This window comes from Corella eumyota, chromosome 4 (genome assembly GCF_963082875.1).
Source record: "Corella eumyota chromosome 4, kaCorEumy4.1, whole genome shotgun sequence".
In the NCBI taxonomy this organism is placed as follows: Eukaryota; Metazoa; Chordata; class Ascidiacea; order Phlebobranchia; family Corellidae; genus Corella; species Corella eumyota.
In genome coordinates this window covers 15,893,405-15,907,568 of record NC_137493.1, presented here as the reverse complement: position 1 = coordinate 15,907,568, position 14,164 = coordinate 15,893,405, and the positions used below count along the sequence as shown (strand labels likewise).

General features: G+C 30.5%; 1 protein-coding gene across 1 annotated transcript; it reads left to right on the top strand.

Annotated features, from left to right (window-relative positions):
• The first annotated feature begins 3,091 nt into the window (after positions 1-3,091).
• Positions 3,092-12,366, top strand: LOC145750526 (E3 ubiquitin-protein ligase MIB2-like). Its single transcript, XM_082566584.1, has 19 exons — positions 3,092-3,184; positions 3,467-3,635; positions 4,065-4,233; positions 4,682-4,819; positions 5,474-5,631; positions 6,575-6,756; positions 7,231-7,366; positions 7,743-7,813; positions 8,164-8,218; positions 8,413-8,507; positions 8,723-8,874; positions 9,201-9,312; positions 9,528-9,679; positions 9,915-10,041; positions 10,219-10,440; positions 10,811-10,986; positions 11,133-11,236; positions 11,467-11,597; positions 11,983-12,366. Exons 1-19 carry the CDS (start codon positions 3,149-3,151, stop codon positions 12,148-12,150), a joined length of 2,553 nt encoding a protein of 850 aa, XP_082422710.1. The 5' UTR covers positions 3,092-3,148; the 3' UTR covers positions 12,151-12,366.
• Positions 12,367-14,164: the final 1,798 nt, after the last annotated feature.

Genomic DNA, 14,164 nt, shown 5'->3' with positions numbered 1-14,164 from the left:
CTTAAGTAAGTCGCTATAAACGGTATAAACTCCTGCTGAGCCAGCACTTAATCAGCAGCATAATTACCGGGCAATTATTATCAATAATATCCCAAACTGCCACAGGCAACTCGAGACTGGGTCAGAGTAACTGATGTTACTCTATGTTTAAGTCGCGCATTCGACCTTCCCACATCGAGAATAAAGATATATACAAAAAATATACTGGTTTCGCTTGAACAGAAAAAATAAGGGGTTAGTTTCAGCAATATTAAACTTATAAACAATAACTAACTCTTGCTGTTTGAAAACTTTAATATATGACGGGCAATTAATGCTGCGTCAACTAGAAAAAGAAATAAAAAACGTTAGTTCCTACATTGAAAAAAAATGTAATTCTATTAAAGTAAGAATGAAAAATTTCGAAGCTTTGCAGCAAAAATTTTCGTATAACAATATAAGTCAGATTTGCTGTAAAAAGGGGACGACATTGATTTTTTTTACGAAGACACCAAACAAAAACAAAAAGATTTACCGTTACCCCTTTAATATATTTTTGCGTTTAGTAAAGATATAAGAACTGTAGTAGGGCCTAAGGGACATTTAAAATTGCCGTTTTTATATCTCTATAATTGTTCTTTCGATGCAGCGAAATTGCCTTCACAATTTAAACTTGTATAATTTCTTAAAGTACCCAAACTAAAACCAAGATACGATTTAAAAATAAACACGATAAAATTTAAATATAACACGACCTCGACATTTCTAATAATACACCAACCATAACAACCACCATGGTGGTGGTAACCTTACGCATAAAATGACGTCATGATATTTTATTATTGGCAGATGACTTGCTATTATTTTGCACTTGTTTATCTTTAACTACTTTGGTTTGATAAGCGATTCTTTGATGCGCTTTCTACACATCAGAATGACAAATCACTTTATTATTCCTTGTTTATATTTTACAGCAAGCAATTTAACGGCTCACTAACTTAATACGCTATTAACAAAAATGCGTATTTGATTTATTTATACAAAAATTTTTTTTTTTAAGGTTTTAAATTAAATATAAATTTTAATGTGTCAAAAAATTGATATATGAAAATTCACGCGAAAAATTATTACCTTTAAAATTTTTTTTCTTTTAAATATAAATAAACCAACCTTAATTTAAAATAGAATCCAAATTTTTTTTAAAATTTTGTTTAGTAAGTTTTCCAAATAAAATTGAATGTGACCTTCGGAACTAGATATCTTAATTTAATTTTAATTAGAATTTACCTATATAGCGGACATCTAAATTATTTAAAAATCAATTAAATTAAAATAGAAGATCTCAGTAATTAGACCCGGCTAAGCGACATTTAAAATAATTAATTTTTGTTTAATTAAAAATAAATAATTTATTTAACAGAAATAAAAAAAAATATTTCCCAAAAATTTATTCGTAATTTTTAATTTTTGTATAATTTTAAAATTTACAAATAAAAGTATTTTCTATTGTTTTAAACTTTAATTTTTTTTTGTAAATAAATTAAAATAGTTTTTTTATTTTACGCAAATTTTTTTTACATTTAAATTAAAAATTCAAAAAAATATTGAAAAATTTAAAATTATGTCGTTTTTTTGAAAAATTATGACATCACAAAACGTTGATAACAAACGCTTTGGTTTACGTAAGTCATTGAAAAGCTATGTTACGTCACAAACAGATAGCGACCGTGGATAGAGCCTGACAAGAGGTCATTAGTCTTGTGCGGCGTCTGTAATCAAACTTAGATTAACCCTTTTTATGTTATATCGAATAAGTGACAGGTTATTATATAATACCAATTGCTGAACTATACCACACGACCCTTACTTACGACCGGGTAGTCAGTCGTATATTCCACGCTAGGCTTTAAGTTACGAATTTCAGAATACTGGCGCTACGATAAGGCCCCGTATTAGTGACGTAACCTTATTGTGTTATCTTTAATAAACCTTGTACCATTGTAAAAACAGACCTCAGGATTTTAATAAATGTTTCGAGAAACAGAGTGAGTGTTTTTATAGCTGTGTTCGATCAGAAATTATTGAATAAAATGGTCAGATATTACGCCTGTACAAATACGTATTAAAAATCGATATATACAACAGTATATATAAAGGCTTATGCTGTTATATTAATTCTATATTAACGATTTTTTAATATGCGTTCTTAACACTTATCCATTATCTTGCGACTAAAGGGAAATAACTGAAGAGGCTACAGAAATAACAGAAGGGTATTATATCCGTTAGCCAGCATTCCAAATTTCGAGCTATATTTTATTCGCAATTTTTTTAAGATAAATCACTAACTTGCAGAAATTTCCGTAAACAAAAGCAAACAGTTGTTGTTATTAGGTTATAAATATATAGTACGTGAGATAGTGGAAGGAAAATAACTTGGAAATTAGTGAAAACAAACCGTATTAGCCTTTAGTTAAACATCAGATTTAACTTATAGTATAGAGAAAGTTACATTCAGCGTAAACAGCTCAATCGCATTTGGTTAATTACATTCAATCAGCGCATAAGCTACACTACTTTCAACTTAGCGAGGGTTATTGACGACCTAGCTACGCAAGAGTGTCTATTGTAATGAGCTTAACGTAATAATACCTGGTTAGAATAAAAAAGCCTGCTATTTTCTCTCTTATAGTATAAGCATAGGCACATACTTAAGACTAGAAAAAAAGAGAACCCATTACGTATACAGCATTTCACAATTAGCAACGCCTAGTCTATTGCCCATGCTCTTGGGGGCAATGCATTATTTATACAGACTAAGGTTGTTGCTAACGTCTAAGCAGTAAATTCAGATGCCTCATCAGAAATTTATTATTCTTTTTATTTACTTGCAGTAGCGGACGTGCAAATTATTTTTTCACTTCGTATAAAAAGGAGGGTTTAGCTCATAGTAGTTCACAGTTGGCAGAAAGCAGCTAGCGATAACCAATACTAATTTATATAGGCAAAAAATGATCTTATACGTATAGTTAAGTTTTAAAAAATGATAAAATAAATAAGGTTATGTTTATAATTGAAAATAACTTTTTAAATGTGAAATTTTTTAGATAATATTAAATATTAAATGAATATAAAATACTTTTTTTTCGTTGTTAATGTGTAATATATAATGGGGCAAATGTTAAACTGCAAATTAATTAAAAAGGTTTGAAAATTTTTTGTTTTAGTTTAAAATCTAACATTAAATTAAACATAAATTAACTTAATTAAGTATGATTTAAAGTATATAATATAGCTCCAGTGGGATTCGAACATAAGACTGTTAGGTTACCCTTAATATATTTTAAAATATTATTTTTCTACTATTTATGTTATTTATGCAAAGTTGCATAAAAATGTTTAAACTTAAAATTTGCAAATTTTAGTAGATATTAACTATAACGAAGCAACAAAAGTTAGTTGATATTTAATTTTATTTAATATTTAGGACGAAGTTGAAGGAAGGGTAGGCACAGTTGTCGAATTTTGTGACAAAGACCGAACTAAATCATCTCACAACACTGTGCTAGTACAATGGGATTGTGGCCGAAGAACAAACTATAAAATCGGGCACAACGAGGCTTATGACTTATTAGTGTTGGACAGTGCTTCAACCGGTATGTAAAAAGTTGTAAACTTGGGTATTATGATAAAGTTTATAGCATCGTGTTGCGGGCGGAAAGGTTTCGGGTTCGAGCCGCACCAAAGCCAAATTTTTTAACCCTTTTTTAGAGTTTTTAAATACTTTATACTCGTCTCACTTTACTTTAAACCCCAATTTTTTTGGCATAAAATAAAAAAATTACAGCTGAGGCATATTTACCCAAATCCTCAATGCTTTACATAATAAAAGCCCTACAAATCTAACGATATTTTCTTATTAAAAAATAAAATAGACCTCTTCTTAATTATAAACAACGATTTTAAAGTGGAGAGTTTAAAAATACTTTAAACTCAAATGAGGCGGCACTAACTAAATAACTTAACAACGATAACGCCCTTTTATTTAACTACCGTTAATTTATATAATTTTGTTTCTAACCCAGGCATAAAGCATAGCAACCGGCGATGTGATGTATGTCGAGGGGTGTTAAGGGGTACGCGCTGGCATTGTGACGTATGTGAGGATTTTGATTTATGTACAAGTTGTTATATGGGCGACAAACACAATCTTTTGCATCCCTTCCGAAGGTTTGATAGCCAATGCACGAAAGGGTGAGCAAAATATTTTGGTTCTGTGTTAATCTTACTGGTGTTCTTTAGGCTAAAGTCAATATAAGGTCCTGGGTTTAAACCCTACTGCTTTTATGCCAATGTGTTGTTAAGTAAAGCGCCGTAGATGGTACCAATTTCTGCCGAGCCAAAAACCTATAGGCAGGCTAAATATCAAACAATTCTAATAACCAAAATTTCGAAGTCAACTTGAGACTGGGTCAGGCTATAACAAAATTGCACTTTGCGTTTAGTTTCAAAACAAAGTTGCTTTAAAAGATAAAAAAAGGTTTGCCAAGCCAAAAAACAATAATAAGTTTAATTATCTAGCAATATATTATATCATAACCAAACCTACTAAGAGTTAATTCGAGATTGGGTCACGATAACACGAAGTCAAAAATATTTTGGTAAATTAAAAGTTAGTAAAATTATTTTACCTTGATTAAAGGAACCTCGTGGCTCCTAGAGCAACGTCATCTAGTGTCCAAAGTCAGGGTCTCTTCGTTGGGGCCCGGGTCAGTCGGGGTCATAACTGGGAGTGGGGTGAACAAGACGTGGGAAAATATGGAACCATCGTCAGTATCAGGTTACTATGACAACAAATTTTTGTTTTATTTTTTATCCTCGATGTAAAAAGGCCGACTGACAATTGTGATGCTAATTAGGTATTGGCTTAGCAGGAGTTGGTACCGTATATAACACCTTACTTAAGGGCGCTACAGCATAAGAGCAGTAAGGATCGAACCCAGGACCTCATGTAGTGAAGTTAAGTGTTTTAACCATTACACCACGTTGCCGGTTACTTCACAGACTAAACGGAGAATTAGTTTTCTAATTCTGTCCCAATCTAGAACTGCCTTTACTATTTATAAACAGTAACATTTGTATTATACATGCAACAACCTATTATTTGTTGAAATAAAAAAAATTTAATTATTTAATGGATATGGATATTTGAAATTAAATGGCATAATAGAAATAAAATACCAGATAGGGATTGTATTACATTGCGCCATAAACTCAATAATAATAATATGTAGTACCTCTTTTAAGTACTACAAGTGTTGTGAGTATTTTCTTAAAAAAAGTACAAAGAACAGCTACAGACCAAATATATTTTTAGAAGCGCTTAGTTATACAGCATATACAGTTAAAAGTAAGCCCTGTAGAATTGTATAAGCCAAGATAGAGAAAATATGCCTATTTGGCGAACTATAACCCAATGTTCGTGTTGTTGTAGCGGAACTACACAAGAACATTCGCGAAGTATTGCAAGCGTTAGATGGGCGGACGGGTCCCGGAATATCTACCGGATCGGTCACGGGGGCAAAGTGGACCTGAAATGCACCCGGATGGCCCCGGGAACTAAATATTACAAGGACCATCTGGCACCATGCGGTAAGTAAATTATTAAATTCTTTTTTTTAGTCAGAAGTCAAATTTTTGTGGAAAAAATAATAAAATTTGTTTTAAAAATTAAATAACGTTTTAATATAAATTTTTGCACAAAATTTTAAATTTTTAAAGGGTTTTAAATCCAATGTTTTTGACACTTCTTTAACACGTTATCATTGGTATTTTCGGTTAAAAAAATCGATTTATTTTGCCAGTTTTATCATTTCGTTTTACGTCAGAGAAAAAATACGAAATCATCTATTTTTCCACAACAGAGCATTCTTATCTATATAAATATATCGATCCCTTATTTTCAAAAAAACAAATGTTATGTGTGGTCCCAGCAAGAGATAAATTAAATAACCGAATTTTTAGTTGTTTGTTGAACACATTCTGGTAAACGAGCATTTCAATCGATCTTTAGATACGCGAATAAACCAAAAAATCAATCTTGATTTTAAATTGAATTTTTATCTTGCCAAGCTATCTGTAACATTCTAACCGACACCAAAAAATGATAACGTTTTTTTTTACCCCCAAAAAATAACGCTAGCAATGTTAAAGGGACATATATTTAAAAAACATTGCTAACAGTACAAAAATATACCTTTTTATATAGGATCACATGTTAAAAAATTACACATTTTTTTGGTTTTATTTTTTTGCGTAGTTTGTTGACTGCATATAATGTAAAAGTGTGATTCATTGGTAATTTAGTTAATTTTGTTTAGTTCTAATTATGCGGAAATTTTTCGAAGCTAATTAAGATTTTTTATCAGTAAAAAACAAAAGGGTTAATATGTTACACTGTGTTTTTGGGTTTACATTTTTCCTTTCTCCCAAAATGTTAACTAAATTGTTTTTTGTGTATATCTAAACTCATTATTATTAATATTATTTCTGTTTTTTAAAACTTTTTTAATTTTTTTTTGTATTTTATTTTTAGCCAAAATGATTAAAATACGTCAGAGCAGTTCGACCCAACAACATACGTCACAGGAAGTGACGTCATCGACAGATGAGCCGTGTATATTCAAGGTGGGCGATCGAGTAAAAGTGGTTTTAGAAGCAGAAGTTCTTAAGTCAATGTTGGAAGGTCATGGAGGATGGAATAATAAAATGGAGCAGGTATGAATTTATTTATTGTTTAGCTTTAAATTTATAAAACCGGCAGCGTGGTGTAGTGGTAAGAACACTTGCTACACCATACATGAGGTCGTGGGTTTAATCCCCACTGATCTCCTGCTGTAGCGTTCTTGAGTAAGGCGCTATAAACGGCATGAACTTCTGCTGAGCCAGCACTTAATCAACAGCATATTTATCGTGGAATTATAATCTCTATAATATCCCAAACTACCACAGGCAACTCGAGACTGGGTCGGAGTAACTGATGTTACTCTATGTTTAAGTCGCGCATTCGACTTTCCCACATCGAGGATAAAAATATATACGAAAAAAAGTAAAAAACTGGCCCTTTAAAATTTTTTGAATAATATAAAAAGAGTATTTTTGGATTATGTTATATAAAACAATTAAGATTCCTAAAAAAAACAAAAAAAATCAAGTTAAAAAATTAACAAAAATTTAATTTTTTACTTACAGTTAATAGGTAAAGAGGGTGTTGTATCTCGTATAACAACAGGTGGAGATGTGAGGGTTCAATATGAAAGATCACAATGTAAGAACATCTCCTGTAAGTGGACGTTTCATCCCGCAGCTCTTATAAAACTAAATCAAGGTAAAATAATGTTTAAAAACTATTTCTTTATGTTAATTTATTTTTAAAAATTTACGACCTAAACATAGAGTAACAACTGTTACCCCGACCCAGTCTCGAGTTGCCTGTGGCAGTTTGGGATATTATAGATTAAAAATTCCCCGATAATTAAGCAGCTGATTAAGTACTGGCTCAGCAAGAGTTTATACCGTTTATAGCGCCTTAATTAAGGGCGCTACAGCATGAGAGCATGAGTGGGGATTGAACCAAGGACCTTATGTAGTGAAGACCAGGTGTTCTAACCACGTTGCCGGTTTGATGTTTTATTAATCATTTAAATAGTGACCTAATTTCAAAACGTTTATCAATTTTTGTGTATAACTTTATTTATTTGTAGAATCTCCTGAAGCTTCTCCTAGTTCACTATCTTTTCGATCGAGATCGAATTCCCAACCCTCTCCCAGCGAAGTACGTATAAAATTACCCAACTATTTACCATACAATTAGGGCAAAATTGTTTTGTAATACCCCAAAATGGCCAATACCAAAATATTTAATAAGTTATTTTTCTTTTTTTTCCTTTTTTAAATATTTATTTCGGTATACTATAATTTTAAATTAAAATAAAAAAGAATTACTGATTTAAAAAAGTATTTAAAATTTTTTTTGTTTTTAAGCCTTTGTAAAACAAGCTGTTATAACAAATATGATATAGGCCCAAATCATAAATAATTCTACACTCTAATGTTTAAAATAAACCTTACATGCTGTATACACGTATTTTAGACATAGAAATCATAAAATATTTATATATACAGGCTAGAAATTCTGTCGCCGAGACTATTTTATTAGAATCTACGTCACCAGACCAAGGTTAGAAAAATCATTTCGATCAATTTTCAAAAAAAAAATAAAAAATTTTCAAAAAAAAATAAAAAATTTAAAAAAAAATAAAAAATTTTCAAAAAAAAAAATAAATAAAAAAAAAAAATAAATTTAATTTAGAGAGTAAAAAATGTCAACCATTTACGCACTTAATTTAAATTAAATTTTATATTTATTTTTAGAGCTAGGTCGCAAAAATGTTGGGAATTTTATCAAGCATATTTCAAGTAATAATTTGGAAGGAGCACGAACTATTCTAACCTCTCACCAAACAGAAGTAATTTTAAAACTTCAATCTTAATTTTATGATAAAACATTTGAAATTCAAATCAATAAAAATTGTAAAGTACCAAATTTCAATTACATTTTTTCTGGTATATAGAACTTTTATATTTTTCTGGAAACAAAATTTAATTAAACTTTTCAGTCATGGTCTAACTATTATTGTTAAACGAAAAAAATCTAAAACAATTTACATTTTATCTTTTTCAGTTTATAAACGAACCCCACAATGGTCGCATAGCCTTACATATAGCAGCTTATAATGGGTATGATGACCTGATTACATTTCTACTTAGTCATTCTGCAAATGTTAATGTCAAAGACTCGGTCGGTCAGTCGGCGTTACACCATTTATTTATCGGGTAAATTTTTTAATATTTTTGGAATAAATATTATTAGTTTTTTTCAACTTTTGGCTTTTATGGTCATTTCTGAATGGGGCGTAGGTTTAATTCCCAGCAAGTCATAGCATCATTATTTAAATTGCTAACAGTACTTGCTTAAGGGTAGCACAAAATTAAACAAAAATATAATAAGGCAATTGTCAAGTTATTTATATTTAAAATAAATTAAAACTACTAGAGATTAAATGCCAGACAAATGTTAACATATAGCCTGTAAAGTTTGCCTTTTTACAATAGAACAAAAATAAAGAACACCAAATATTAATAATATGTTACCTTGTTAGATACCGGTTGTATTTAAACGGTGACCTGTTGTTGCGAAATGAAACTGAGCGAAGCAATTATCTTCAATGTATTTCAACTTTGATCGAAAGCGGATGTGACGTCAACTGCAAAGTAAATATGATTTATATTAAAGAAATAAGACATTGTGTAAACAGTTTTGGGTATAAACCCAACTAAAAAATGTTGTTACAGCATTAGTTTGCATGCAATAATATTTTCTAAAAGTTTAAGTGAAACTGCTTTTATTGTTAAATTTATTTAAACTGTATTTCGAAATCCAATTTTTGTTATTTTTTTTGTTTTAAATTTTGGTTATTTATTTATAGGATTCGGAAGGCAACAGTCCTCTACATTATGCAGTGAGTTGTGATCGATCCAGTCTCGCTCTGTTACTAAACTCTCCGAAAATAAACTTTAAAATAACAAACAATAAAACCTGGAATAGTTTCCATCAAGCTGCTAGCTTAGGAAAAGTAGGGTAAGTAATCGATGGAATTTTATTTATAGAACTTTTCGAGACTTATAAATATTAATTTGGTTAAATATAGTTTGTAATTGAATAGAAGAGGGAATTCTTATTCGGCAATACGTCTGTAGAAAAATTAAATTACTTTTAAATGTAGACAATATATCAGACAGAATTTATTAACACCTGCTTATTATTATCAAGTAATATAATTTTAACAATATTTTTACAATGTTTTTTATTGTAGGTCCCTTGAAATGTTAAACGAAAAATGTCCCAATTTGTTGACCTCAAGAACAGGATCAAAAAGTTCAGCTTTACATATTTCTACTACATACAACAAACGACAAGTTGTCCAATATCTACTTGAACAGGTACAAACTATAAACAAACAACTTCATTTTTGGAAAAAAATTTATTTACTCAATTTAACCTTTGGCATTTACTGATAATAACATTTTAAGTGTCAAACTAAGGACCCAAAGTGTAAGAAAAAGGTCTTTGGAAGAATAGATATACAGACTTTAAATTAAATGTTAAAATATATTTAGGAGGTTGATGTTAATGCAAGAGACGATCAAGGGACAACTCCACTTCAAGTCGCTTGTTCACTTTTTAACATTTCCATTATCCAAGATCTGATTGGCCACTTAGATATTGACGTAAACACCCAAGACAACCAATCACAAACGTGTGCTGACGTGGTGTTAAATTCAAGATTATTTGCCAAACACAAACTTGTTAATTTGCCAGAACTTCATTCATGGAACAAGGTATGTAAAAATTTGATAATATCTTTCAAAATACTAGATTGCTTCAAGTATGTAATTTGCGTTTAGACATTCTTAACCATATCTAAATGCATTTGTATAAGTTTGCACAAGAACTTATACTGTTGTTAACAAATATTGACGTTCTTTAGATTCATATGACTTATTTTAAATAACTAAAAATTGCTTTAAAATGCAAGATTTTATCAAAAAAGGTTTAAAAAAATTTGTGCTAAAACCTGTGTATACCATTTGTAAAAGCACCTTTAAAAGTTAAAGTTATAGCTTGTTTAAATGGAAATTTCAAACTCTTTAAAGTAGAGTACACAACAATATAAAACTTATTTTATAACAACACAAATATTTACTTCAGGTCAAGTTAGTTTTATTAAAACGCAAGTTACTGAACGTGGATGGAAAATGCGACCAAGCACTTGCAATATTGTGTTACTTGGCTTTCCACGGAGAAAAAGTTTCACACTTTGTTGACGTCAGACCTAGGGAGTGGAAAGATTGCGTCATCAACTGCGTGCAAATTTCCCCAACTCAGTAAGTGACGTCATCAAAAACAAAAGTTTCGTTTTAAATAAAAATCTTGTGATACCACATTTTCTAAACTTTAAAAATTAAATATTTAAATATTCTTTCATTCTAACATGTTTTTTTTTTATTTTTTGTTCTTGTTTTTATTTCAGGCAAGATGGAAGCGCGTCGCGTGGTCCCGAAAAATGCCAAATTTGCGACGAAAATGATAACCTTGTGACCTTTAACCCTTGTGGTCATTCTGTTGTATGTAAAGGTAAGGTTACAACTTTAAAAATTATTTTCTTCAAAAGTAAAGGCTTTATAACATTTGGATAATCCAGTGTGTAAATTAAGACGACAATATTGTCATAAGTGCACCAACAAAATATCATAGCCAAAGCATTTTTAGTGCTTGTTAGGGTAAAATTTAAAGATGTTTTGCCATTAAAGATCATATTTATAATGTTTTATTTTAAAGCCTAATATTTTTATTTTTATCTTCAGCATGCTGTGTGCAAAAAATGCGGAAATGTTTTATCTGCAAAGAAGAGATAACAAGTAAAACTTATAACGGAAAAGTATTTTCATTTGATGAAAGAACAGCTTATGATAAAATCATCGAAATGCAGAAAAAGGTAAATTGTAGTAAAAACTACCACTAGCTGTTTTTGTTAATGTTTAATTAGGTTTTAAATTAAAGGTATTTTCTGTCCATATGACTAAATGGAATTTATAAGAATTTAAAGAAGGGGTCAGTTCTGTTAAAAATTTTAATTTTTTTTTTCCATATTACCTTAAGGTGAAAGGTTTTATATTTTTTATTGGGGAAGGGTGTGCTGTTATGACGTGTTTTAAGCTATCCGTAAACGCCGGGCTCGAGGGCGAATAGTGTGACGTTGGCGCGGCTCGAACCCGAAAGCTTTCGGCTCGTAGTCCGACGCCATGACCGGTTCGCCACACTACAGAACTAAAAAATTTAATTGCTTAAAAAATGTTTGGTCTACGGTTTCTTTTTTACAGATATGTGACCTAGAGGACAAAATGTCGTGTCAGATTTGCATGGAGCGACCAAATAATGTTGCACTGACACCATGCGGCCACCAAACTTGTCTTCAATGCTCGAAAAAATGTCGACTTTGCCCGTTTTGCAGAAAATCCGTCAACAACATCCAAAACTTGTTTTTCTAGTCCATAATCCAACACTATATGCGTCAAATTTTACACAATATACCTCAATTATGTAATTCAACTTACTAAAATTACTGAAAATGTAAAAACTTGCACAATTTTTACTAATATTCAACAATTTTTGACTAGCGTATATATTCTACTGCAATGTTATTTTCACTGTGTGTTTTTCCAAAATTTTCTGCAATTCTACCAAATAATGTATTCGTGTTTTTTTCGCCATATTGCTAATTTTGTGCAATAGAAAAATAAATAAATAAATTTATCCAAAAATGTTTGCCCTAGTATTTAAAATGAAATTTTTTCTGTGACGTCATAGCCACTCAATTTTTTTATAAAAGTAGAAATACGTTTGGTAAAAATTTTATAAAAAAGCTAAAAATTAACAAAATGAAATTTTAAGAAGAACAAGCCGCTTTTAGGGCAAATAGGTATTGTCAATTACATGTGACGTCACAAGAAAACTAACAAAGAAACGCAGAAGATATGGTTTTTAATGCATTTGCAGTACTTGAAAAAATTGTAGTGCCCAAAACCTATCTAAATTCCTAAAAAAGCAACTTACGCTTCAAAATGAAGCCGAAAAGCAAACGCTATCCAATTCTGGACGATAAATCGTCCTTTAAATCTAGAATTATGATCCCAGATCTTGCAAGAAAATGTTTATCTACCCATAGTGCAATATCAGGAGTTCATAATATTGTTGAAGTTCCGATGGGCGCTAAACTGGCGATGATTCCGGGCAATAAGTTGAAAAGATTATACACAGCAGACTGTGGCGATAAGGTAATTTTTAAAATAAATATATAGAAAAAAAGGTGTCCTAATAGGCTCATGGTTCGATTCCCGTTGATTTAACTAGGGTTTTGTTCAAATCTCTTTATCTTTGATGTGGGAAGGCGACTTCACAACTTAAACATAGAGTAACAACAGTAACCACGACCCAGTCTCGAGTTGCCTTTAGTAGTTTGGGACATTACAGATTATAATTCCCCGCTAACTATAAGCGGCTGATTAAGTATCGGCTCAGCTGGAGTTCATACCGTTTATAGCGCATTACTTAAAAACGCTAAAGCATGATGGCAGTGGGGATCTAACCCAGAACCTCATGCGGTGAAGCCAAATGTTCTGACCACTAGACCACGCTGCCGTTCCAATGGTTCAATCCCCTTGCTTCTACTATCATAATATTGACAATATGAGAAATTATATTCTGACAACCTATTTTTTAGCTACGAAAAACCTCTTTTGGCTTCGATCTCTCATTCGAAAACCATGAAGAACGAATTTCGAACGAATATAAATGTTTACACGACCCAAATTTACTTAAATATTTTCAGCACAACAAGCGATTGGTTAAACATTTACAACAGAAAGGATTTATTACTGGAGACAACAAGGTAATTACCACTAATATACACTTGCCAAAAAACTCTGTTTTTAGGTTATTTGTTTATGTTATGGTTAAGCTATGTTTTAAAGTGTTTAAGATATTTTATGCGTTAGTGTTAAAAATTTTTGTTTAAAATAAATGTTATGCTTTTATTATATTTAAGTTATGTAAAGTTATAATTTAAACATTAAACTATTAAGATATTGTGTAGTTTATGTTTCTTTTAGTCAAATTCGTGTTTTAATGTGCACACTAGATTAATCGTTATACTAGTTATATCGTTATATTTTATATATCTAGAAACTATTTAAGATATTCATTTTTGTTATATTTTCAGGTTATTTGTTCTTTAAAAGAATACAATGCATACCGACAATATCTTAAACATATAAGCGTAGATTTTCAAAACAAAATAACCCAGATAATGCACGAAAAAGAAGTAAAATGGCAAAAAAGAAAAGAGAAAAAAGCAACAGCAGCAAGGCAAAAAGTAAAATATGTAAATTCAGAAGCGCTAACAGCAGGAATTGAACTCAGAACCTTAGTATATCAGTGATTAAGCCTATTAGTAAGAATTTTTAAGTCAAAATTTTAAAACTTAAAAATAAGACATACTTTTAA

What these genes read in the sequence shown, in the direction of transcription:
- LOC145750526 (XM_082566584.1), top strand. Translation starts at nt 3,149, where the DNA reads ATGGGGCAAATGTTAAACTGCAAATTAATTAAAAAG. An exon ending in TAACCTCTCACCAAACAGAA is followed by an intron (nt 8,508 to 8,722) that starts GTAATTTTAAAA and finishes TATCTTTTTCAG; the next exon opens with TTTATAAACGAACCCCACAA. An exon ending in AACTTCATTCATGGAACAAG is followed by an intron (nt 10,441 to 10,810) that starts GTATGTAAAAAT and finishes TATTTACTTCAG; the next exon opens with GTCAAGTTAGTTTTATTAAA.